A 26042-nucleotide genomic window follows, 5' to 3' on the forward strand; every position below is an offset into this window, starting at 1 on the left:
TACATCATAAATAGATGCTAATATTCTGATACTCTACTTTATCGTCATGAAAGTAGGAACTTAAGTGACTTGATAGCCTGTACTCCGCCAATAAGCCTTTGAGTCGGTCACTCAAGCAGAGGTCCAGCGTGTTATTCATTCAACCAGTAAACTATTTTGTCAGCCAGTTAGCCTATGAAGCCGCCAAGACAGTCAGCTATCGAGAAAAGAGAAGTAAAGTCAGTCAGTCAAAGCGCGAGCTTGTCAGTCAGGTGCTTAGCCAGACAGTCAATCAGTCAGTCAGAAATGTAGCCAGGCAGATAGCAAGCCCCCTCATTCAATGGCCCAGCCAGTCGCTCTCCATACACAGGCTGCCAGCCTTATTAAGAGCATCAGCAGGCTGCAACCCCAGGCTGCATGCATACAGCGAGGGGGAGCTAAGCTAGCAAGCTCCAGCGTCCCCACAAGGAAAAGCCACAGGCACAACTCTGGGCCTGGCCAACTGATCAGCCATGACAATATCTTTGCAAGTAGTTCCAGGAGGGGCTGGAAGGACGAGGAGCGTTGAATCAATGCAGGACAGTGGGGGTGCATGTGTGTCAGCGAGGAATGTATGCATGCATGGATGTGCATTGGTCTGTATGTGTGCGTCTCTCTCTCTCTCTCTCTCTGTCTGTCTGTCTCTCTCTCTCTGGCTTTCTTTATGCGTGTGTGTTTCCAGCCACAGAAGGTCTGTGTTTATGCACGCGCCGGTGTGTGAATGTGAGCGCAGGCGCGCGCATGTGTGTGGCAATTAGGAGCAGGCCACTGACTGGAAGGAGCCAGGGGCAGTTGAAATGCCCCGGGGCCAACCAAGGGAAGGAATATTTATCAGTCCCCTCGCACGCTGGATACACAAATACACACTTGCACACAAACACACAGGGGCACAGGCACACACACACTTTGAGCAAACCGATAATGACGTCGAAATTAGGTTAGCTTTCTTCATGCATTTCCATGAGCTTCGTTAGCATTAGCTAAACAGACACTTCAGTGCTCATTCAGCTTCGATGGATTTCGCATAAGCCTTTCTGCCACTTCATGTTTCATTCTTACATTTCCTCTTCCTTCTTCATTACTTTTTCTCTCTGTGTGCTGGACTGTGGGTGAGAGTGGAGGGTATTTGCACAGGACTGGGGATGGGAGAGCGAGCCATTGTTCTATTTTTTCACTGAAAGCTTAAAACATTGGAAATAACATCAAAAAGTGCTTTTCTGATTAAATGTGGCCGAAAGGTGAAAATCGCGCGCTATCATCGATATGCTCAGCCCTTCTTCTCCTCCTTGCGATGTGCCTTTGTCACTTCTCTACCTCTCTCTGTCTTAAGGCATACCCTGGCATTATCAAGCAGTATCTAGGCTAATCTGTTATGGTCTGCTTATAAACCATCGCCCAGCACAAGACCACACACTGGCACTACCTGCCCCCCTGTGCTTAGGCACACACGCTATTACGAGGTGTCAGCCATTTTTCTGCTGCCTGGCAAATTAACATACACAGATTCACCAGTCATTCATCTGCGAGCAGTGATCTTGTCAGACCCGTCGCTTCAAGCACTATGCCAGAGAATTATGACATTTAGCTTTCTAATAATTTTTCCCTTCATCGAAGCACTGCCGAGATGAGAAATAAGGGTTATGAATATTAGCTTTGTGCCAGATGTCAAGAGTGAGATCCTGTGTGAGGAATCATTCACAGATGGCTAAGCGTTTTTGGAGGATACAGCGAGATGCTTTTGCGAGATTTTATAGGCTGTGGATGGACGGAGAGGAAGAGGAATGCACACAGGTCTTTTGAGCTTGTGACAGTGCATTTAGCGTAAAAGGCTGTTGTAAGAGAGAAAGAGAGAGAGAAAGAGAGAGAGAGAGAGAGACAAAGTGTGCGTTTCACTGCACGAGTGCGAGTGACCTAAAGCTGATCTCTCACAGGCCACTCCTCGAGTTTCACACCACAGAAAGCTCGCATGACCCTGGGTTGGCTGCCCAGGCAAGGCCCAGGCCTCAGGGGCCTGCTATCCTGTTCCACATGGGATACACACAGCTCATATTGGCAGGCGAGAAATTCATACATACACACACACTTAAAACATGATACACAAGGCGCACACACACACACACACACACTTGCCGATGCACGATAGCTGAAGTGCTCTCCCTCTTACTCTGGCTTTTTGTCGCACTCACACAGAAATGCACACACCACGCATTCTCACACAAACACACATACATTACATTCTCCGAAATCCTCAGAGGGGTAAAGAAGGGCTCGCGAGAGGGAGGGAGAAAAGGAAAAAAAAAAGTGGCATTTATTGTATTCAGGCCATTCATAAGCTCTAGACTTGAAGAGGGGGTGTTCAAGAGGGCTTGCAGGCAGTGGGGGGTTCCCTTTGCATGGGTCTGGAGGCCCCTCCCACCTCCAAAAATTCTGAACATGCAGGAATTCCTTGCAATGCATTTCCCAAGTAGGGGTACACTTTCAAAAGAGACTTTCCCTTAACTGGAGCGAAAACAGACACATACTCAAACATACTAACATGCATTCATTTCCTAGGATCTTTCGCAAGGCACCTTTCCAATAATGACGACCCAAAGTATTCTAAACCAACACACACACACCCACAAGACGGCACTTCAATACAAAACACTCTCTGTGACCAATGCTGCTTCGCCTCCCTTTTATTCCGGGGAGGTGGAGAGATGGAGAGAAATCCCCATGACCATTCTGCGGATAATGACATGCGCTGTCGACAAAACAATATGGCTAAGTCTAGACTTTCCTTCCTGCCTTTGCCAGAGAGACTTTCAAATGTTATTAGATAAAACTCCAGCCATTGAACTGGGATCACATCACTTTAAATCATTGTAGGACAAACGCTGGGTGGATTATCTAAAAAATTGTTTATGCAGGCTAAAGAAAATGATCATAAAAGAGAAAATGAGCCATTTCAGGTAAACAAGCAGGGGTTGAGCTAAGTAATTGCTTCCTGTAATCAAAGACAATTCCACTGAAGTAATTACAGTAAATAACGAGTGTTTTGCACTAACAAAGCCAGTTACTTTAAATGATGACAGTTTTGTGGATCAGCACAGACAGATTCAATAATGACAGTAACTGGTGAGTCATTTACAGGAGTTATTTGTAATTAAAGCTCACTGGAGACTCGGTCTTGTGAGAAGAGCCAAGTTTAGAGCAATTGTTTCATTTGTGCTGATCTGATGAGGAAGGGATCAAAAAGTCAAAGACAAAGAGAAGGTGTTTAACAAACAAGAAGACAGAATAGCAGCTATCATAATTATGAGTTAATTAAACGTGATTTTGAAAGCCTGAGGTTTGTGAGATTTACGTGGCTCCTGCTTAAGTGCCGTGAGTGCACTGTAGTCGTACTGACTGTCAACATAGGTTTTATGTTAACATGGGCAAGGGTGGGATAAAACAGTGTGAAAGACAGACGCACCAGAGGTAAACACAATGTTTTATCAATTTTAGAGGTTAAATAGGTTATTGGGGACAGTAAATAAACAAAGTAATGCTGAACATTTGCTGTCTCAAAGGTTACAAAAAGTGTTGCTCTCCGGTGTTTCCTATGATTCAGCACGTCTGTCTTCGGGCCTGCATGGCGGTGTGGTGGTTTGCGTGGCGAGGAGACTTTCAGGTTTCCTATTGTGTGTGTAAGTTTACTCATACTCCAAAACAAGCGTTTGAGGTTAACCAGCGACCTTAAACGTGAGGGTGTAGGTCTGTCTTCCTGATTTAAAGTGAGATCAGCTCCAAAACCTGGATGGATGGAAAGATGATAGATGGATGGATGGATGGATGTTTCAAACACCAGCAAGCCATGTGAGATATCAAACAGGTTGCTGGATGTTCACGCCACTTTGTGACATTTTAGACACCGAATGATTAACCTTTTATAAATTATTGACGATCACACTTGCGCTAATGGCCATTTGTTCTTTGAAAGTGTTGCTGTGCTCCTGTGTGACGGCCCGGGCCCATCCTCTGCTGGCCATGAGCAGTGGGAGGTTGGGCGGGGAGGTGGCGGGGGGGATCAGGCCTGTTGACATAGCCATAGGTGATGGCAAAAATGTCAGTGTAAATGTGACTGCTCTCTCTGTGCCATTTTCCCGTAAAGGGTCATCACCACAGGCTGCCTGACACGCTGGAAACTGCCTCAAGCACAGGGCACCGACACGACATTAAACTGCAGTATGCCTCCACACACACACGGACGCGCACGCGCACGCACTCACACACACACCAACCGACTCCCCTTTATTCCCACTTCCAGATCAGTCGAGAAAGAAAGAATGAGAGAGAAAGAGACAGACGGTTCAAGCTAAAACGAAAGTGTAGGGCGATGAATTCACCCTTTCATGTTGAGCACTTTTGCTGTGTAACTATTGATTTTTCCCCTCTTGCCTTTGTGTTGCCGTTTTCTTTTCTCTTTTTTTTTTCTTTCTAACCTAAAGATAGAAGGCCAGACTCAGTTCAAATGGGAGCACTTGGGAAGTAGGTAAGTCCTCGGCAAAAACACAAACACACACGAGATTTCTGAAATTGTGTCTCTTTCGCCGTTTTTCCCATTTTACCCTCTCAATTGTTTCACTGCCTGTCAGATAGCTTTTGACACTCACCAAAGCTTCAGTCAACTCAGCACACCGCGAACAGACACAGGGAGAGGGAGAGGAGAGTCAAATGGACGATGGAAGAAGAAGAGGGGAAGGGGGGAAGGGACGGCAGAGAGGACAGCGACTATAACAAAAGCTAAGAGCACTTAACAGCACAATGGCACGGCGGTCCTTTCCAAAAGTCAGCTGATGTGCTGAAGGGCGTTCCAAAGTCCTTCAGTACAGACAAAGAGAGGGAACCTTCAGCTAATCTGCAGGAAAAACATCCTATTTGACTTTGTTGTGGAGTAACATCCGGTAAATATAGCTTTTCAGCATGAGAAAGCTAGATAAAATGAAGGAGCTCAGTTCAACTGTAAAAATCCTTCTGCCAAACACCATGGACTCAGCTGGAGTATCCATGTGTGATTTCAGCCAAAAACAAGAGTGATATGCTTCTCTGCTATCTTATTTAAGTTCAACCGAGCATCAAAGCCAACAGTTAAATGAACATTAAAGGGAAAACGTTTAATTCCAGTAACAAAAACTGATCTATTCCTGCTTATAATCAAGTCTTTTTTGTTTGGGGTGAAACTCCTCTGAGTGAAGTAACTGTAGCTCAGAGAGTAGAACCTTGTCCATAAGTGTCTTTGGGCGAGACACTGAACTCCAAATGGAGCTCGAGCAACTTAGATGGCAGCCGTCACCGTTTTTGGACTGATGGATAAAGTGACTCACAATGTAAAGCGCTCTGAGCCTGCTAAAGCAGCGAAAATAAACTATGTATAAAGCGCATTTACTATTCACCAAAGTTTTCCAGTTGGTGCTTCAGAGCTACTGTATGCAGCACTTGACTTGTCAGTATTTTTCCACATGGTAACTATCTATATAGCACAGCTTCTGATAAACACTTTAATACACATGGATTTTCCCACTCATACTAACCTATCAGCGCCAGCCAAACTGCAGTATGTAGTTAGATAATAGAGGCACGCTAACCCTGCGGTGGCACGGCTAATAATAGTGCATCAGCTTCAAGAGAGCGTTTTTTCTTTTTTCATTTATTTTTTTGGAATAACAGAAGGTTTTAGTATTATGAGGGAGTGTGATATAGTCTGCATCCACCAGCTTTGGCTTCATGAAGGGGTGGTTGAGAAAACAGGATAAGCCATTATCTCAGCTACAACCTACTCTGTGCAAATATTTGTGATTATTGAATTGTTGCATTTACATTCTAGGGTTTTAGGTGATTTATTATTTCTTTAAAAAAAAAAAAAAAAAAAACAGTAAACAAGTTGCTGCCAAGCAAATGTGTAACGTTTTAATCGTAGGCTGCTCTCTTAAAGACTACGTTCTTAAGTGATCACAAGTTTAAGTGTGAATTCATTTTGCACTTTATTGCGTCGTCTTGTCCTCCCCCCTGTCACGTCCTTGATCGGTACAGGATGTGGGGTCGTGGGGATGTGGGGGATTTGTAGTCCTATCAGCCTACCCATACGTAGCCCTGATAAGAGTTTTGGACACAGGCAGAGGAAGAGGAAGCGAGTGGGTTTACTGCAGCCTTCCTTCTGTGGAGCATGAGCCCATGTGGACGGGGGTGATATGCCCCCCGCGGACGCCGGCGGTCTCGCCACACAGTCCCTCCAAGTCACATCCTGAGAGAGCCGGCCCTCTCTGAGGGTGACTTCCTGTAAAAGTATGACCTCTCGGCCGCTCAAGAGTATGTCAGTGGAACAAAGACCTGGAACTACCCATGGGAGCCCGTGTGGACAATTTATATATGCAGTTGGTGTGTGTGTTTAACACCGCCATTCAGGCCTTTACTCCAAAGGTTATCACTAGTAAGGATCTCTGCCCCCAGTCCCTGCTCATCTCTTTGAGTTTCACTGGCTCGGAGCAAGATGGGCCGATCGAGTTACATCCAAAGGTGTGCACTCGCAAGTGTGCGTATCGCTAGTGGCATGCTTTGTGTTGCTCTGCAAACACACACAGTAAACACCCATGCTGCCCTCCAGGACACCTTCCCGCTCTTATGTTTATCTGCAGATATTTGTTCTCCAGCCCTTTTCTTCCCTCTTTCTGCTTCTCTAAACTTTTTGGGAAAGCTCGCAGAGGTCTTTATCTCACAGTTAAATCCCTGCAGCAGGTATCTATGTCAAAAGGACCAACGGGAGGGGGTCTCCAAGGGCAGCATGTTTGGTCTGGGTCAACTTTGGGTCAAGCTCTGACCCACTTGACTCACATTTAATCCATTCGTTACCTCCAACTCCTTCCACAACGGAGAACCCGGATTTTGAAATCACACAATCTCAAGCGTGGTACTTTATTTTATCAGATTTTAGACACTGGTTTCTCTGGTTTCAAATGAGTGATCAGGTGCATGAAAGTCATATTTGAATAATGTTTTGGAAGTTGCATGTGTCATCTAAGGGTTATAAAATAAGCCCTAACCAAAAAAAAAATGACCGAGCGTCGACCTATATCTAGTAATAAAGAAAATCTACAGGGATGCAGGTTGTGACCAAAAAATGGCGCTTCTGCTGGTGTTTTCTTGGCATGAAATTGGCTTTGTGTGGGTGCCGTTTGGAGAGCCGGCTGGTAAATTCTCCCCTCCTTTTGTTAGGAAAGGGGGGGGGGGGGGGACTCCGTGCATAATGGTCTTAGCAAGGGAGGTCTGGAACTGTGTCCATAAATTGAATTATTTCAATTTGAGGGAGAGAGTGAGAGAATAATGGCGAGTCGCTGTGAGAGTGTGTGTTGCATTTACATGTGAACATATGCATGTGTGTCGACGGAGACGGGCTCGTTCTTATTCCTCTGCAGGGCTCATATGTACCAGTGAAAATATAAACCAAGTTGCGAAAAAGATTACAGAGGAGGCCAAATGTTACCTTGCTGCTGGGAGCTCGAGGAACAGATGAAAGCAGACTGCTGAACGGAAGTCACAGCAGTGTCCTGTCTGAACATTACGGTTTCAGGACAACACACTGTACATCTCCCCCCCTGAATGTGATTAACACCCCCCACCCTTCCCCATGGTGCTTTGTGAATTTATGTTTCATTATAAAGTAAGCGTCCAACTTGGTAAACACAAAAAAACAACAGACGCATGAACGTGTTTGGCTGTATTGGTGTGCGTGTCGGTGTGTGTTGCGGTATCGGTGGGGGTGGGGCGAAATATTCCTGACACAATATAATCGGCGGGGGACCATATGGCAAACTGGCAGCAAGCTATTTATCCTTATCCTCTTTGGAGGCTAAAATTAGCACTTCGCTGTTTGTAGCTTTAAGCTGGACTCCAACCACTTTGATAGCACTAATAATAAAGAAGACAAAGAAAAAAAAACAAAAAAACAACAAAATTAACACAGACCAGTTGGCAGAAAGTCCCCACCTTCTCCACCGTCTGTTTTCTTAACTTTCTGTAACCCTGTTTGTTTCTGTTTGTTCCATTGTAAAGTGTTCGCTCAAAGGTGCCAAAACAGCTCTGCTTTTTTTTAAAAAAAAATCATCTCATGCTCAAGTCACCAGCAAGAATTGTATTAATATCATAAAGTGTTGCTTGAGCCAGGTTCCCTCTATAAGCTTATGTGTCAGGAAAGCCAGGATTTCCTGAACACGGACCCCCTTGGCTAGCTTAAGAGCGTAGGATGATGGGGCTAATCTCTTTATCAAAAGCTTAAATAAACGTTGGTGTGCTGTGCATGTGTGTGTGTGTGTGTGTGTGTGTGAGTTGCTTGTTTGTGTGTGTTCTTGTGTGTGCCAAGGGGCCAAACAATGCTTCTCCACTGAACAAAGTGCTAATACCCTGTCTCTTTGCGCTCCCCCTCCCTTTTCCATTCCTTCTCTCTTTCCTCTCGTTCTCTGGATCGAAGCCAATGGCCAAAGTATGCATCTTTCATATCTGTGCAAAATTAGGACTCTTTATTGTAAATATTTCCAATACAGACAGTTGGAAACTGCACATGGAAAAAGCTCATCCAGACCCCGACTCCTGTCATCCACTGGCAGAGCTGATAGCCTGAATTCTCCGCTCTTCCAGACAGCTATAAGGGTTTTCCCTGAAAAGTTAACATCTATCTGATCAGAGGCCTCCTGGGCCCTGAGCTCAGCTCCTTTTCAAGAGAGGAGGAGGAGGAAGAAAGAGACACAGTCAGCAGAGAGAGAAATGCAAAGACAGGCGAAGGGGAGAGAGGGAGAGAGAGAGTTTAAGGTTGTTTTATGAGCCAGATATAATGTGTTGTGACACATCAGCAATGACTCGCTGTGATTTTACTGTCAGATTCCCTATGAACCTCCTCTGCCGCGATTAAGAACCGGGGCATTTTCTGTCTGTGAGAGCTGGTATGTGGGTGTTTAGGCCATGGCAAGGACACAAGACCCTTCACACACACACTATAGCATTTCTTGAGAGGAACATTTATTAAAACAATAACTTCCTAGCTCCTTAGCATAACCTTGACTGTTACAGCTAAGTGCATGAGAGTAACCCCCATGCCAACCTCAACCTCTCGATATCCTTAGCCCCCAAACTACAAATTAGCAGCTAAAATACGCAAAAAAAGTTGTATGGGTCCGGTTATTTTCTGTCCTCCAGTTCTTGGAAGCCATATTCCAAAGGGGAAACAAGGACATGCACGCAGACTTACACTCACACCCAATCCAGAAGCAGTGATCGAAAACATTTGGTCTCCAGATAATCATTTTCTCAGGAAAACTTTCATTCAGCCTTTACATAATTGTACTTTACTTGTCATAATCTCCCCATCCTGACACTTGAAACATCTACAGAGAAAAAAGGAGTGTGTAAATAGTATCTTTTAGCAAACACCAGTAATTAGACATAAGCATTTGGCATTCGCACCAGTCACAAATTAAAGAAGAGCGCTTCCTGTAAACAGACAGTGAGAATATGTCTACATCATTAGTGTGCCACAATTATAACATGGGAGCTAAAGATATTTCCCTCCCACTTGCACTCCCTCGGCAGAGCAAATGAAGCAGAACCCTTTCCTTTTTTCTTCATTTCTTTTACATTACTAAACTACATGATCTGATCCAAGAGCATTTATGGGCGAAGTAAAGGATATATAGAAGACAAAACAGGAAACTTCACGAGGGATAAAAAAAAAAAGAGACATAAATGATACCAGAGACGTCATTTGAAAGACACTGTGGGCTGAACACATCCAAAGGAAGCACAGCGGCTGAGCGAGGGCGAAGCTATTTCGTGTGCACGCATGTCACGAATGAATATGGATTTCATGTAAATTGTGCGCACGAGGCATATTGTAATGGTCTGGGCTAGACTTTGCATTTCTTTGGTCATGCAAACATGCCCACATGTAACCAATAGACAGACAGACATGCAGACTAAATGAATGCAGGGGAGGTTTAAAATAACGGACAGAGGGAAACATTTTATTCACCTTCAAAATGTTCCAGGGATTTCTCTGAATATTATTACGGAAAGTGAAACACAAGGACATCATGAGAGCGAGCACAGACCAGAGGAATAGAGGCAGAGGCCCAGACTACGAGGGAAGAGAGCAGACATAGAGGTAGTATGAATAAAATACGAGGCTCAGACACGTTATCAAACTGTTTTATGATTATTACCTTCTCACACATGTTGACTAAACCCAATAAACCTGAGTTATGGACAAATCAGAGCATTGCCTTCGATGTGAAGAGCCGGGAGAGATGAGAGGTGATGAGAGGCGAAGAGCGGAGAGGACAGGTCACTTTGTTTACTTGTGTTTCAGAGCTTTTCTTCCTCACATCCTCCGTGGCTGTGTGACACTATCCCTTAATCCTTAAAGCAAACTGGCCCCTCACTGTGGGAACCTGATACAATTTCCTCTTTTTGGAGAGGGGGCAAACTCAGGCCACTCCGAGTTTGCTTATTACCTATCAGGCAATAAAAAGTCATCAAGGGGCATCATTTTCTGCAAGGCAAGTCACTGCATGTTGGCTGAAGCATCAGCCGCCGCGATAAAGCAGAGGCCATAAAGATCTCAGTGAGTCTGAAAGAGGGATGCCGTGATTGGGCCCTGAAAGTCCAAACATCTCTTTTCCCAGGTAACCACAGATAATAATGTTTGAGAAGCTGTAAATCCAGTCGAGGCTGAATAAACATTGCTACCAGCAATGCTGGGTGGCTGAGGGGCTTCTTCCTCAAGACGTAATTGCCTCTATGCTTTTCATATACTGATTTCCACAAGAATATGAATAAAAAAGTTTATATTCTTATGTCTCAGCAGGAATGATGCAGTTTTTTTCTTCTTTTTTTTAACACCAACACATGCTTTCGCAAACTTTCCTTTTACCTGGAAGGTTGCAGAGTTGGATTACAGCAAGCAGTGGTGTGTGTGCTTCAACAGACTCCCAAACAACACTTAGAAGCACTTAACACACTAATCGAGGGTAACTGCTGCCTCTCTCTGTAGGATTTTTCACTCATACGTAGACACATTGCTCCAGTCAGCATCAAAATGATTCCACAGCGTTCACCAAGAGATTCCCTCCCTTCCTCGGCTTGCTCTAGCATTTTGCTCCATTTCTTTCTGTCTTTTTCTTCCACTTTCATCTCCCTGCTGTTCTTTTCCCTGTGTTCACGCTCTGAAGAAATCAAAGGGAGAATCCTGTTTGTGTCTGCCAGCTACTGTACTTACACACCTCCAGTAATACTGACTGCAGTCTAATCAAGGGAGCCACATACCTTTTATCTACCCACAGAGCCTCACATTTAAACAGATTACTGGTAAAGCTGGACACTGTAAGACAATTACCGGACCGAGGATCTTCCTCGATAACGTCTAGACGAAGTCTAGACAACATACAGGCAAATCTAAATACTATTCCTCTTACGGACAAGCTTTCGCACAGCAGAGTCTCAGCGGATGCCACATGCCAGTGCTATAAATACAAATTTCCCATGATTTTTTTTTTTACAGTGTCTGATAACTCCATTAAATCCATCCAGTAATTGCAGTAACATGACTTTAAGTCATTATAGCTTGAGAATGTTTGAAAATTACAGAGAAATTAATAGAAGTCATAAGAACAGAAAACGAAGTTCGGGAGAAGAGGAACAGGGCACGCAAACCCACACACAGTTCTTCCTTCCAGTCTGCTGGACAATCGGACCAATTAATGGGTGACTTTGAGGGGGCCACGTGAAGCCCGGCGATTGGACGAGCGGGCGCCGGCTGCTGATTGCCTGGTGGCCCCGTCCATGTCCCCGTCTGCCCACCCCGGCGCTGGAAACCGCCCAATGAGACGGCCGAAAGCAAGCGCTCCTCTGCAGCCTGACCTTGTTGGAGGGCACATGGGTTGGAGGGGGCGAAAGAACCAATGACAGCACGAGGAATATTCCAGCCGGATCAATGGGGACTCGCGTCCAGTGGTGGCCATGTGCAGTGGCCAGCAATGAATGAGGCCCAGACCGTGAGAGGATGTAGAGTTGAGATACATATTGGATCAGCAAAGCTAACAACCCAAAGGTTTTTTTTAATTTTATGAGGACTTCCTCATTTGTTCCTGTAACTTTAAAACTAATAATGATAAGTGATTTACAATGGTGCTGGTCACTGAGGTAGGTTTATCTACAGGACGCTGATTAGTGATAAATATGACAACAAACACTTCTCTTAGTAACATGAACAGCGCTGTGTTCTGCTCCTTTGGCACTATTTTTGACTAAATGCACTTTGTTTATAAGATAAGTTACAGCAATGTTGATTTTCAAATGCATCTATAAAGTTTTTTTAGGCTATTTTTGCCCTTTAGAACACCAAAATCATCTCTAAAGATCTCCAGGGATATTTTTTCCCAAGAAGAGAGATTTCTAAATAACAAAACTGAGCAGTTCGAGTCAGTTTTTGTCTAATACAAATAGCACAGATAGATAATTCGTCATTTTACATACATCATTTTACATTTTACATCCAGCTGCATATGAAATGTTCAATAATGCAATAGCAGCAATGCATTCTATACCATAATGTACAGTCATAATATTAGTCTGCAAACTACAAAAGTGGAAAGTTATTATGTTATGTATGAAATTAAAACCACAGTCAAATAAAAGTAACCTTTCCCCTTCCCAAGTATTGGGAATTGGTTGTAGAAGATTGAGCGATATTTCAGTTTAATTTTGTCTGTTAGAGAGTTTTAGTCCTGCCATCATTTCTTTCTGAAAAGCTAAATGGACTTCCCTGATGATTCACATTTCTCCACCTCTGCGGTCTGAAAGTATTTTAGCAAAATTAGTCACATTCACTCATTCACACAATGGGTGAATACAAGGTGTTCAACCGTATTAGGGAGTAATTTGAGTTTATACATAAGGAAAGTGTCGGATTGGGAATCAAACCACCAACCGCGCAATTTCAAGATAGCTCACGTTATCAATGGTTCTTTAGCCATGTGTATAAAATTCATCAAATCTTATAAGTTGACAAAAAAGTTGATTGATTTTTGGGGAACGACACTATTTATTTAAAACTAAGTTTTACCCAAACTACTTTAAGACTTGTTTTTTATAAAGTTTAGATGGTCTGATAGGTGAAATCATCTTAAAATGACTTCTTCAACCAAAACAGAAACAACACAAAAGTGAATTCCCAGAGTTTGATATCAGAGAAACCTCTGGCCACGACTCAGACACGAGAAACGTCCGCAGACACCAACACATCGCCTTACAGGGAGCCGTTTGTTTTGGCGCAGTGCGCCGTACTCTTTACAAACGGCCCGAGTAATTGGTGATACATATCTAATATCGCCAGTCATCGCCTCACTCCCTGGATGTTTCTGACAAGCAGAGAAGGAAAACCCTGTAGCTTTCAAAAACAGAGCAAACACTCCTCCGCTCCACTCGCATCCACACTGCTGCAGCTGCCTGATTCACTGCCTGAATGTTATTCTGTTTCCTTCGCACGCCAGGCCCTCGGAGAAGCCAAGGGGTGTCCTTACAAATTCACACAGGCAAAGAGGAGTACTTTATACTGGGAGAAAAAGAGAGGGCCTGCTCGTGTCCATGAGGGACGCCCCTCCATCGCAGGCATATATGATCTGTTGGCTTTTCCTCTGCCCTCCGAGCATTACTTCTCACAGAAAGGCATGATCCAAGGCTGCAGAGAGGCTTCTCCACGGGGCTTGTGGGTATTAAATAAAGGGGCCTGTTGGTAGGAACTAGCTGGCAAACAGCTGGGCTAATAGAGTGGGACTAATTAAGCACAGGGCCGCGGCTCTCCCACTCTCCTTGTCGATGCTTGCTGGATGTTTACAAAAGAAAACCGAAAGTCTTTCTTCTTCATCTGCTCTTTAGGGAGAAAGGAGACACCCAGGACTGATTTTAATGACATGTGTGAGGCAAATGTGATCCTCCCTGCATTTTTTTTTTTTTTTTTTTTTATAACTGCCAATGGAATTTAGCGCTAAAAAAAAAAAAAAAAAATACCGTTGGCATTGTGGTCAAAGCATAAACACCATTTAGAACACAGCATGCAAGCATCGTCACCGCATGCAACATGCAAAAACGAAAAAAAAAATAAAGTTTTTGTGTTTTCTTAGATTGTCACAGTCAGAGCGCTGCAAAACATCTGCTGGTTTAAGAGTTATCATTAACTGTCTCGTTAAAAACACATTATCTCATTGAGAAGTGTTTTTACAGAGAACATTTTCGCCTGTTCAACCAGATTCACATGGTGCACAGGACGGAGATCTCCTCATAGTTGTTTTCTGCAATTTCAGCGTGCGGGTGCACGTGTGAGGACGGACATTTTTATTCCGGTGGGCGACGAACCATTAAGAAAAGAGGACGGAGCAGAACATGTGTTTGTCTCAGGAACAGCCTCAGAAAAAAAACAAAACAAAACAAAACAAAAAAAGTGCAGAGAGACGAAGAGTTCACTAGTTAAAAGGCCTTCATCCAGCCAGCATCCTCCCTCGCAGCTGTTTCACTCTGCTGGAGGCGGAGGAGGAAAGAGACGTGGACATGAAGGAGGCGATAAGGATTCTAGAGAGGGGAGGAATTACCGAAAACTGAAGCAGTGTGAGAGAACACGGACTGATAGCAGACCGGGAGAAGGAGTGAGGGCGGACGGCCGAGGGACGGATGACGGGAAATGGGTAGAGGGGGATGGCCACTAGCTGTACAGAAACAGGAGGAGCAAGAAAGCAATACGTAAAAGATGGAGAAAAAAAGAGAGGCAGAAACAAATAGGACCACAAAGACATGGAGAGATGGAAAAATAAGGACAAACACAGGAAAAGCGAGGTAAGAGGAAGGAAGTTGAAAAAGAGAGACATCAGGTGAAGGTAAAGAATGACAATGTGCAAAAAGAAGTAACATTCCGAGAAAAAAAGACGGGACTAAAAAGGTGGCAAAATGTAAAACATAAAATGGGAACAGAAAGCTGTGAGAAACAGAAGAGAGAAGGAGTGAGCAGAAGGAACAAAGAGAGGTAGAGAAAGAGGAAGAAGAAGAAGGATACACAAAGGTGATGTTTAGAGTGAGTGGGAGGCACGGAGGAAAAAAAAGGGGGAGGAGAGAGAGAAAAGCACAGGGAGAAAGAAAGTGACTGACAGAAAAATGAAAGAGAGACGAGAGAGTAGGTGGGAGACAAGGGAAAACCGGAGAAAAGAGGGAGGATGTGAAGATGAAAGAGTGAGAGGGGAGAGAGAGAGGGAGGGAGGGAGGGAGGGAGGAGAGACGGCGGGGCGAGTTGCGTGGAGAGAGTGAGCAAAGTGCCAAACAGATAAATAACCAGCTTACTGGGATTACCAAGTGACTGACACAGAATTTGCCGGAGCCAATATGACGTGGCAGTGATAGCTCCTAACCCATATAAACCTGAACCCAGTCCAAGATATCCTCCGGTATTTACTGCTGTCACAGTGTCCTGATGCTCCGCTCCTGTCTGTGTGTGTGTGTGTGTGTGTGTGTGTGTGTGTGTGTGTGTGTGTGGCATTTTCAGCTGCATTGTTTGTGACTGCACACACGCACATTATGGAAGCTACATGCTCCAGACAGTCATGAAAAGCAGCTCTTCAACGATAAGATGATTTTTTTTTTAATGGTCCTGTCCCGCATACACACAGGCTGGATGTGCATCATGTTTAGTTGCTCAACTTGTAACATTTGGACAAATCAAAGCAGCTCATTCATTATTCTGACACACATTCACCACATGCACATTTATCCACACACCACCCCGCATTTTACCCTCTAATGAACTTCAACAACAAACAGAAACCTACGAGAGCTGGGCAGAGATGGGGAAACGGAGATGTGAGGAGATAAAGCGAGAGGCAGACGATGAGAGAGAGTCAGAGGAGGTGGGCTGACATAAGGAGTGGGTCTATAATTGGAAAGATGTGAAAAATGAAGTGTCAGTTTGGTCAATAGAGGGCAAAGGTCACAGATGCAGGAGCCCAAACTCGGCACAGAGCACGCTCATTAGAGCGACCAATCAGATCTTGCCTGGCTGCCCCAGACCATTACTCATCAGAGGTAGAGGAGTGCGCCCGCACGCGCACACACACACACGCACGCACATACACAGTCACACAATATCTCTTTGTCTTTCCACATTTCACTGTTTTTTCATTCGTCTTTTATCCGCCGGTTCTCCTCCTCCATCTTTTAAAGTTACCTCAGCTAAGCCTCTGCAGAGGCGCGGCGGCGAGAAGCAGCCGGCGAACGAGTGAGACGGGACGAGAGACAAGCGGGACCGAGCGTGAGACAGACGGCGAGACAAAGGGAGACGGCGTGTGCGTCTGCCTTGACTGTATAAATGGTTGCTCGTTGGTGTGGAAGGCATGGCGGCGCTCTCTGCTCCCACCCAGGCTCTGCCTCCTGGCACTGGTAACCCTGCAAACTGCTCGCCTTGACATCGCCTTCAATAATATATGAAGTTGCTTTTTTGCCTACAGTTTGTTTGCAACGCCACCCCACCAGCAGCAGCAGCAGCAGCAGCCCATTCTCCCACTGCTGCCTGGCTCTCTGTGCCTATGCATGTGTGTGTGTGTGTGTGTGTGTGTGTGTGTGTACTGCTTTAACACAGATAGACATATATTCTCAGAGAGCGCAGAAGTCAACCCCCAGCAGAGCGCTGCGGTCAAGGCAGGAGTGTGTAATCAAGCTGTTGGATTCAAGTCCACATGAAAAGCCAATAAATTAATAAACACACAGTAGAACCTGCATATTTTGCGTATTCAGTTTCTATCCACTTCCAGAGCTTCGTAGTGTACAATACGTGTAAGTGCAGAGATTGTCACAAATGCAAGCAGCTTCTCAAAAGGGTCACAAGCTCCAAAGCCGTTGCCCATAGATAATGCTTTTTTTTTTTTTTAACCACAAGAAATATTCCACAAGGCTTGTTGTGTCCTGTGTTGCTTCTAGCCAGGCTAATGTCTTTTTCTAGAACATCTGCTGAGGTTCTGAAGTGGTTTCTTCCATTTAAATTTACCCAAACAGCTGCGTGAAACAAATGTTGCTGTGATAGGAGCAGGACGGACGCTGTTGTCTGAATCCAGGTACAAGCCATGTGTTTGATCCATGCATGTGATGCAGCGTGTCAAGCAGTGATCTCTGGCTCCGGCCTCTGAAAGGTTCACTTGATACTTGACCAGCATTCTGCAATCGGGCAGATTGCTCCACACGTAAACTCCCCGTCGTTTCATCCTCCTCCTCCTCGGTGCCTCTTACCTTGTTCGCTGCTGTTGTCGCCGCTGTGCGACGTGTGGCCGCCGCTGGACGGCCCCGGCGTGCCTCCGGAGCGCGTGGACGCCGTGTCGTCATGGTCTCTGTTCCAGGACGTCTGAGGAAAGGAAGGGGGCAAGACAGAGAGGTCAATCACCTCCTTCATCCAGCAGCAACATCTTGTTTTCTGCTTTCATCCGCGATCACAGGGATTTTTTTTGTTTTTTTTTAATTTTTCCATCAACAAACTTTTATCATCCTCTGATGAAAACGTTGCTGTACTCTTTTACACACATACTCGTACACATGGAATGAAGGCACGATTGCCAACGCTCGGCGCAGTCACGTAGCATGTGTGAGGCCCCCGCAACAGTCGTACAGAATGAGGATTATTGGGGCTTGATGAGGAGAAAGGCCCAGACAAATAGAGAGCGAACATGTTGTATTAGTTCCCAGCTTTCTGAGGCATGCAATCCACGGCTGCCTCCATTTGGCTCAAACCACTAGCAGATGAAAATACAAAACAGCTACGACTTAAGATAGGCTGCAGCGAGCGCCAGGGAGTGATGTCATCTGAGCAGAGCCGACCGGAGAGCGAGAGAGCGAGAGAGAGAGAGAGAGAGGTAAATAACTCAGAGTATTGCTACATAAGTATAAATCCTCGGTTTTGTCCAACAATGAAACAAAACATGGATGACCAGTCCCGGTAATGTAGAATCAGATTTTGTTTGGGAAAGCAGAGCCAAGATGTAGACTCAAATCAAATAAGCTGGAGTTTTCCCACAGCCTGCTCAAAAAAAAAAAATTTTTTTTGCATGAAAAATGTAACTGCAGCTGACTTGGAACAAATGAAAACGCTCAAGCGTCGCCACAGAAATGAGAGCTCACGGCTTTCTCAAAAACTTGAGAAAAAATGGACTCCAGCGATGCTAAACTGAGACTAGTTTGTGTCATCAAATGCAGGCAGCTGACTAGACCAGAGACTCAGGAGGCCTTGGTTTATATATAGTAAGCTGTGTGTGTGCGTGTGTGTGTGTGTGTGTGTGTGTGTGTGTGTGTGTCTCAGGCCAGATGAGTGTCAGCTGCGCAGAGGACAGTCGAGAGCAAACGGCCAAAAAACAAATTAAAAAAATACGATTTGAAATATGTAGGAAGACAATAAATGCGGGGTCAGACATCTAAAAGCATCCTCACATTCATCAGAGCTTTCACGGCGAAGAAAACACACACAAATCTGGCGACGCTGCCGCATGCTATTGAAACTGAACCAGATGTTGCTCCTTATCTCTCAGAGCCTCTGAAAAGCAACATTAGCGCCGAGGACAGGCAAGGAAAAAAAAAAAAAAAAGAACGAAAGAAAGAAAAGAAGACTTCAGAATAGAAGGAAATGGAAACTAATGTCTTATCACACGCGGCTCGCTATCACAAACAAGCACGCAACAAACAAAACACGCCCGCACAAACACTTAGCGGGCCTCCTCTGCCCCCCGCGTGAGCCTATCTTTGCTCTGTGAAATCAAATGAAGCAGATATCAAGGGGCAATGTGGTGTTTGCATCACGCTTTTGGGGCTTTGCGACGAAATGAGCGATAGAAACCCACACGGCGGAGAAAGAGGAGGGAGAGGAGAGGAGAGGAACACGCTGGAGAACAACTGGTTTCAATTGGGATACTACTGCTGCTGTGAGAAGGCTTTGGAGTTCAGTCTAGCATTATATATATGTAAAAAAAAAAAAAGTAACATTAATTCATGACTGGGTTTGTTTTAAACAACACGTACGTGGAACAGAATAACAGAAAAGAAAATACAAGTCAGCAAATTCAACACATTTGGGGTCTATTAAAGCTCGTTTGATGTTCTTGGGCTATGAAATTATAATCCAGAGCTTACATGGACGATATAATCATTGTTTTTCAAATTAAGCTTTGAGGCTTTGCAATAAAGAGTAAAGTTACTGCACAAAGGCATGACGACGGCAGTGACTGGGCAGATAAATGTTGATTTTAACAGGGATAAAATACCAAGAAGACATTTTTTAGACCTCGAACATGTTTTTTTTTTTTTTTTTTTGTTGCTGACCGTAGAACACTGAAAAATGAAACACCCGTGCATGACCGAGTAACTCCAGAGAACATCAGAAGTGAGGTAATCCAGACCACATGCTCAGCATGCAAACAGTTAACACTGCCGTTTGCCAGCTCTTCCAAAAGTGCAGCTTTTAAAAAATGAGCAGAACTTGTTTATTCAGAGCTCCGTGAAAAAAGAATAGCGCAGTACCCCGGGGATGTCGAACGGCAAGCATTAAAAAACCCAAGAGCCTCGGCTTGAAAAGCGAATTCATTTTTTTTCATGTTCTTTTTTGTTTTAATTTTATAACAAATTCCATTTGAAAATATAATTAGCAAGTGGAAGGGGAAATGGCAAACTACTGCATTAGCTGTAATTGAACAAAAGAGTGCATTGCCTGCTGGGAGGTGGCCACTGAGGCCCCATGGGAAACAGGGCGGGGCTGAGACAGGGCCTGGTGGCATCTCCGCGGGGACGGGGAGTTTATTTATAATCACAGGCCGCCCTTGGATGGAACAGGCCCGGCACTGATCTAACACGCAATTAATACACACACGGCTGAGATCACACATTACACAACACACACACACACACACACACACACACAGATATACATACAAACATACCAGTACATATAGATTGAGCAGTACCATGTGCACACATCCATGCACAAATATACTTCTTCACTTAGCTTGTGGAGACACACACACATACACACACACACCCAAGCGCACAAATACTTTTTATCAACCTTTCGCAAACACATCACAGAACTTCTGTACTCTCGATTAAGAAATGCACACACCTTGTGCTAACAAGGCGACGGCACACAAATGGGCACTTTTACAATGTCAGATACTGTATGCAAAATCCACAGCAGGAACAGATGCGTAAACAGAAAGCTTGAAGATACAGAGAGTGATCTGTCCCTCTGCGCGCACACACAGCTATACACTTGATTTATTCTGTCCCTCTAATGAGCCACCGTGGTTTCTCTCTCTCTCCCACTCCCTCTCGCTCTCTCTCTCTCTCACTGCAGGATGTAGATTATTTCAATGCTTAATTGTTTAGTAAATTCAATTTTCCACGTTCTATTCGGCCTAGCTTTAGCTAAAGTTCTTAAATCTGCCACGCCAAGCCAAGGGAACCCTGTTTTTAAGCCATGCATACCTTTTTTTTTTTCCTCCTTTCTCTTTTTTTTTTATTACCATTTTTTTTCTTCCCTACACCACCCTAATTCGCCATGAAAAGATTTTCCTTGCTGGAAATTCTGATTCCGCTATGATCGGTGAGGCATTCCAATCCAATGCATTCTCATTGTGCCGCGTCTAAGATGCAAGAGGGGCTTCCCTTTCTCGCTGTGCCAGGCCCCACATCATACAAGCGCTCATGCAAGAAATGTTGCTTTGCCAATTCATTTGCAATAATAAAGAAAATGGTTAAGGTTGTTGTGCTTTGCCCCCCCTCACCCCCACTCCCCCCTTTCTTCAATCTCAAATATCTTTTGTGATGATATGGATATTTATTTTTCAGCCTGTGCCAGTGAGCATGCGGAAATAATCATATGTGCATACTTAACTGCACAGACATAAATATCCAAATGCCCCCCCCCCCACATACATACGCACACACACACATCACCTCGACACACACACACACACACACACACATATATACATACAGTCTTCAGCGGTGGTACATCTGAATCAAAGATGACAGTCAGACTACTCCATCCCCCAGAATTCTTTGGTGCATCTGTTCTCTGTGGTTGTTTTCTTTAACACCGTTTTTGACCTTTGCAACAGCCCTGCTTCCTCGACTCGAAATCGGCCCAGAATGCCATGTGTTGCAGCGGCAAGATGGCCTGCGACGACTCCGGACACACACTCCCACTCAGGCGAACGCTAGTGGGAAAGATGTAAGCGAAAGGGTCTGAAAGGCCAGCTATTGTAAACTCCTGTTTACTTTGCTTTCCACTGTGACCAGATAAAGCAGGATCTGCCTCTCTGATAACCGGCCAAGCAAGTGCTTGCCCGACTACCTCTGCCTTCTCTTGCTCACTCCACCCCGCTCCTCCCCTCGCCGCAATATTAGTGCTTCCAAAATGAAAAGAGGGGGCTGATAATGGTATGCATGGTGGAAAAAAAGAGAGAAAGAAAGGGAGAGCAAAAGACCCCTCACTCCCTCCCATTCAGTTCTGCACTCCCCTTTCTCCCTAACTCTTCACAATAGACAAAGGAAGAAGAAATAACCTTATAATTGCTGAAGGGGGAGAGGGAGAAAACTGGATTTGGTCTCTTGAGTAAGTAAAGTATGCTACATTGAATAGCCGTCAGGTACTCTTCAATCGGCTTTTTAAAACTGGTGTGCTAACCTCACAGAGACAACTAAAGATAATTACATGTTTCAGATAATTACCAGAGCTTTCAAAGTCCATTTAGATGACACTCGCGGAAACCGGCAAACTGATTTTCTTTCTCTGTGGCCCCTTCGACTCCGGCTCTCGCTAGAAGCTTCTTGTTTACCCTTCGCGAGTTGAAATCCAAACAACAACATTAACTCGAGTGCTCTTCCCTCTGTGCTATCTAACCCCAAACAAAGCACGGCTCTTTTTCTTTCCCCTTCAGCTGTGGATGAGAAGGCGGCCGTGATTTCTTAATGACATGTTTTGCTGCGGTTTCGTAGCTAGCCTAGCCTAGCTCGACTGGTGGCCGCCGCGCCGGGACGTTCTCGGCGGATTCCTTGGAGACGGGCTGTTTGTGACGGCGGCCATTGTCAGAGGCTTGCAGGGGGTTAAGGGGGAGAGGAACTTTCCATTAGCTAAGTACACATGTGTTAAGCCAGGTTATTGTTTACTTAGCCAAAGAAACCACAGCAGGCCTCGGGGACAGACATGGTCGCCCATCATAAGTAACAGGAGACACAAGCCAAGAACTTCATTTGCAACTGGGATCTTGTGGCTATCAAAACAGAGAATCTGCTCCACGGAGCACTATATTCAAGTGATACGCCATGATTTAAAAGCAGCTAATAAAATAACCACATGAAATCCAAAGTTGAGGAACAAAAAAAGAAAAAGCAAGTGCGTGGAAAAAGTTCCAAACATTTCTGCTCTTTGAAGTCACTCCGGCCTTGAATTGCTTAATCATAATCACTCCTACTTGCTATTCCAACAAAATAATAAAGAGGCTAAGAAACACGCGAGTCACGTGGTCACCCTTTTGTATCACTTGTTGAATCCTCAACAGCCGCCCTGCATTCACTCCCCGACGGAATAAAGGGGAGTTCAGGGGAGGGGAGGGAGGAGGTGGGGGTGCAGCAGGGGAGGAGGCGAGTGGGGGTCAAACCTCTCCTCTATTCAGCAACAAAAGCTGCTATTACCAACAATCACTACAATGATCCAAAAGTTTGTATTAGGAACAGCAGTGTGCCACTGTAGGACAGAGAGGGAGAGAAAAAAAAGCGAGCGAGTGTGTGCGCCTGCTAAGTCGGGTGAAACTCGATCCATACTTCAACGAGAAGCGGATAGATTAGCGATAGCGGTGTACTGATTAGGAAAATAGCGGCTGACCCCGACAGTCATGGTTTCCATTGAGTTAGGAGCAGGAGGGGGGCAGGGGTCACTCTTTGACCACCAGAGTTACCTAAACCAACACTGCTGGGTCTCACTGACCTGGAAACCCGCACTTGTATGCCGTAACAGTGCCAATTGTTGGGAAAAGATACCGCGATAGTGCTATCAAGAACAAATTCTTACACAGTGACCACAACACTAAGCTCATACAGGAAGGGTTTGTTTCGGAAAGACTGAGTAGGATCTAAGAAAAACAGCAACCAATTCCAAATGCATAGATGATACGTGAGATTGTAGGCAGGTTCGTAATCTTTTTTTTTTTTTTTTTAATGATTTCAATTAGAAAACAAATCCCAGAAAATGGTAGCATCATAATATATCGCTAAGACAACAATATCTTTGCAGTAATTGACTCCACCGATCAGCTGCTGAGCATTCATAATCATTCAGGACTCCGCCAAAAGTCAGGCGCTGAATTTTTTTTTTTTTTTGCGGAAATTTCAATTATTTCCAGCTCCACTTCAGCCTGCATGGCTCAATCAAGTAGAGGAGCTCTTGAGACTTGGAGTGAGTCCTCAGCACTATTAGTAGTGTTCTGCTCTACAGCGGAGAGTCTGGGCCCTCAGAGTTCATTAGCAAATTGCCGTGCCCCTCCCCGTACTCTCTGTGCAATTAAAGGCAACTGTGCAAATGACGTACGGCAGTGTGGAAATGCCTCCCTGCTCCCTTAGACCGAGGTGAAAATGTGTGCAAGGCAAACATGGATGCAATCAGCAGAAGGGCTGCAGTCATATTTTCACAACAAGGACCGCCGCAGACGGAACCATGTTTTCCGTGCATGCAGGGCTCCTGACACTGCAAAAGCATCAAGGACTCTAAAATCTGCACTTTTAGATTTAAACAAAAATCATCCAAAAGCCAATCTAATGAAGCAACGACAAAACATGCAGTTCAAACGAGGAAATGAAATGTAAAAGCAAAACACTGCGGGGAAACTCTCCAGAGACCGGCATGGAAAGAGTTAAGAAAGTCCAACTGGTGCTAACCAGTCACTCCACTCACATAGCACCTGAGGGGGGTGCTGCATTTATCAGGCCAGTCTGAACACACACACACACACACACACACACACACACACACACACACACACACACACACACACACACACACACACACACACACACACACACACACAAACATAGGAGGGTAAGCCCAAACTGGCTGAGCTGCATTCACAAGCCGGTGCAGAGCCTCTTTGACTTTTTCACCTCTCAGCTATGCTCTGCTTTCTTTTGAAAGGGGCGCTCACAGTCCCTTCACACAGAAGGGTACTAAAAAAAAAAAAAAAACACCAAAAAACAATGTAAAGACGTGTAAAGAATATTCAGAAAATTACTGCTATGACGCAAGGGCGCATAATGCAGCAACAGAGTCAGCGTCGCTGGATTGTTGAGTTTAATAAATTCAAAGTATTTTTTTTTTTTCCTCTTGACATTTTTTTTCCTCCTGCTACAGTCGCCTCACTGGAATAAATTGGTTTATGAATAAATGAGCCTGGTTTCTCCATCTTGTTAACATTGTTCTTTTGTGCAAATTCTCAGCATTTTTTTTCCAGTCCACTTCAACTTTATGCCCGAGGGCATATATTAAAAATACATATGGAAAGAGATAATGCACACACAATGCAAATTCGTTAAGGATGTCACTGCCTAACAACCGCAGATAAGATGTCACACAAAAATAGCCCACAAAATTCAAAAAATATATATATTCACCCTCAAGTAAGTCATGAAATGCAGTGCCATTAGATTGACAATATAAGTATTCAGCAGTGAGAGGCGGGCGCCCACTGCCTGCTTGGATATGCCCATTTACACACAGCCTGCTGCTGTGGACAGTGTCTATGTTATCCCACTGGAACATCAGCCCATCCTTCAATGTTACACATCTGTCAAAAAGTTTTCTCTGCGTTTCAATACAAACTGTGCCTGTAGGTCATTTATTTGACTCTGTCAGCGTAAACATAAGCTTATGCAGTTTTGCCCTTAATTGGCTATATGTAGGGACCATCATTATATTAAAATAGGCCATGTCTTCATCTTACAGTCAATTAAAGATCCGCATCAGTGCCCCGAGCACAACATCATTTTCTTCATATACCTAGAAACCCAAGGGTTTTAACACACTCTATTTCCATACCTATATACCATAAGGCTTGACCTATCTATAAAAAAGAAAAAGAAAATGACATCTGAATCCCCGGGAGAGTACAACAGTCTGTTCAAAGAGACACTTAAATGCACAAGTGGCGTCAGTGTTATTTAATTCTGTTCCTGGATTAAATGAAGTATTATCTTCCGGGTGATCTTTCTCATTTCCATAATCAGACATAAGGGCCAGGGATGGAGGAGCCTGTGCAGCCGGGTGGGGGTCTTCCCAGTCGGGCTCCAGTCCGCTTCCAGTCCCTCCATTCAGCTCTGGACATAAAAGCCGGTGGCTGTCTCTGTCTCCACACAGACCGGGCACTCAACCATATGGAAGTCCACGGATTTAAATTATTTAGCCTAATCGCTTCATTACTTTTTATGTCGGACTATCCAACTAATCCCCTTAATTTGGGCACTTGATTCCCCCCCCCCCCCCCCTCTATAGGTTACAGCCGCTCCTCCACCGAGCCATTTCTCAAAACTCTCGGATAGTTTCACTCACTGAAACGTGGTCTCATAGCCCGCCAGCGTGTTTCCTGCACAAATGACTCCAGCTATTAATGGTCGAAAATACCGATTTGCATAATTCTAATCATCGGTTGCTGTTATCATTATTTAACGGCAGTGTATGGACCATTAGGGTCATGCCTGTGCGCGCACTACAATGTCCCCGGAGTGCCAACAGTCAGTGGAGCACATAATGAAGGCTGCGGTTATCTCTGATATCTGCACAAAAGGAAACGCTTCCTAATCTACCTTTAATACCCGCCGCTTCTGTGCGTTTGGAAAATCAACCTTCTTATTGGTGCCCAATCTGTGCGCTCCGAGCAAAAAGAAAGGAGGCAGGAGAGGAGGGG

General features: G+C 44.7%; 1 protein-coding gene across 1 annotated transcript in view; it reads right to left on the minus strand.

Moving 5' to 3' along the window:
- LOC115399259 (homeobox protein Meis1-like) overlaps positions 1–26042 on the minus strand; it is a 36925-nt gene that overhangs the window by 4068 nt on the left and 6815 nt on the right. The window contains exon 7 of the mRNA XM_030106539.1: positions 17344–17455. Coding sequence (XP_029962399.1) covers positions 17344–17455 — 112 coding nt within the window. The remainder of the gene's footprint in view (positions 1–17343; positions 17456–26042) is intronic.

The sequence above is a fragment of the Salarias fasciatus genome, chromosome 13 (genome assembly GCF_902148845.1).
Source record: "Salarias fasciatus chromosome 13, fSalaFa1.1, whole genome shotgun sequence".
Classification (NCBI taxonomy): Eukaryota; Metazoa; Chordata; class Actinopteri; order Blenniiformes; family Blenniidae; genus Salarias; species Salarias fasciatus.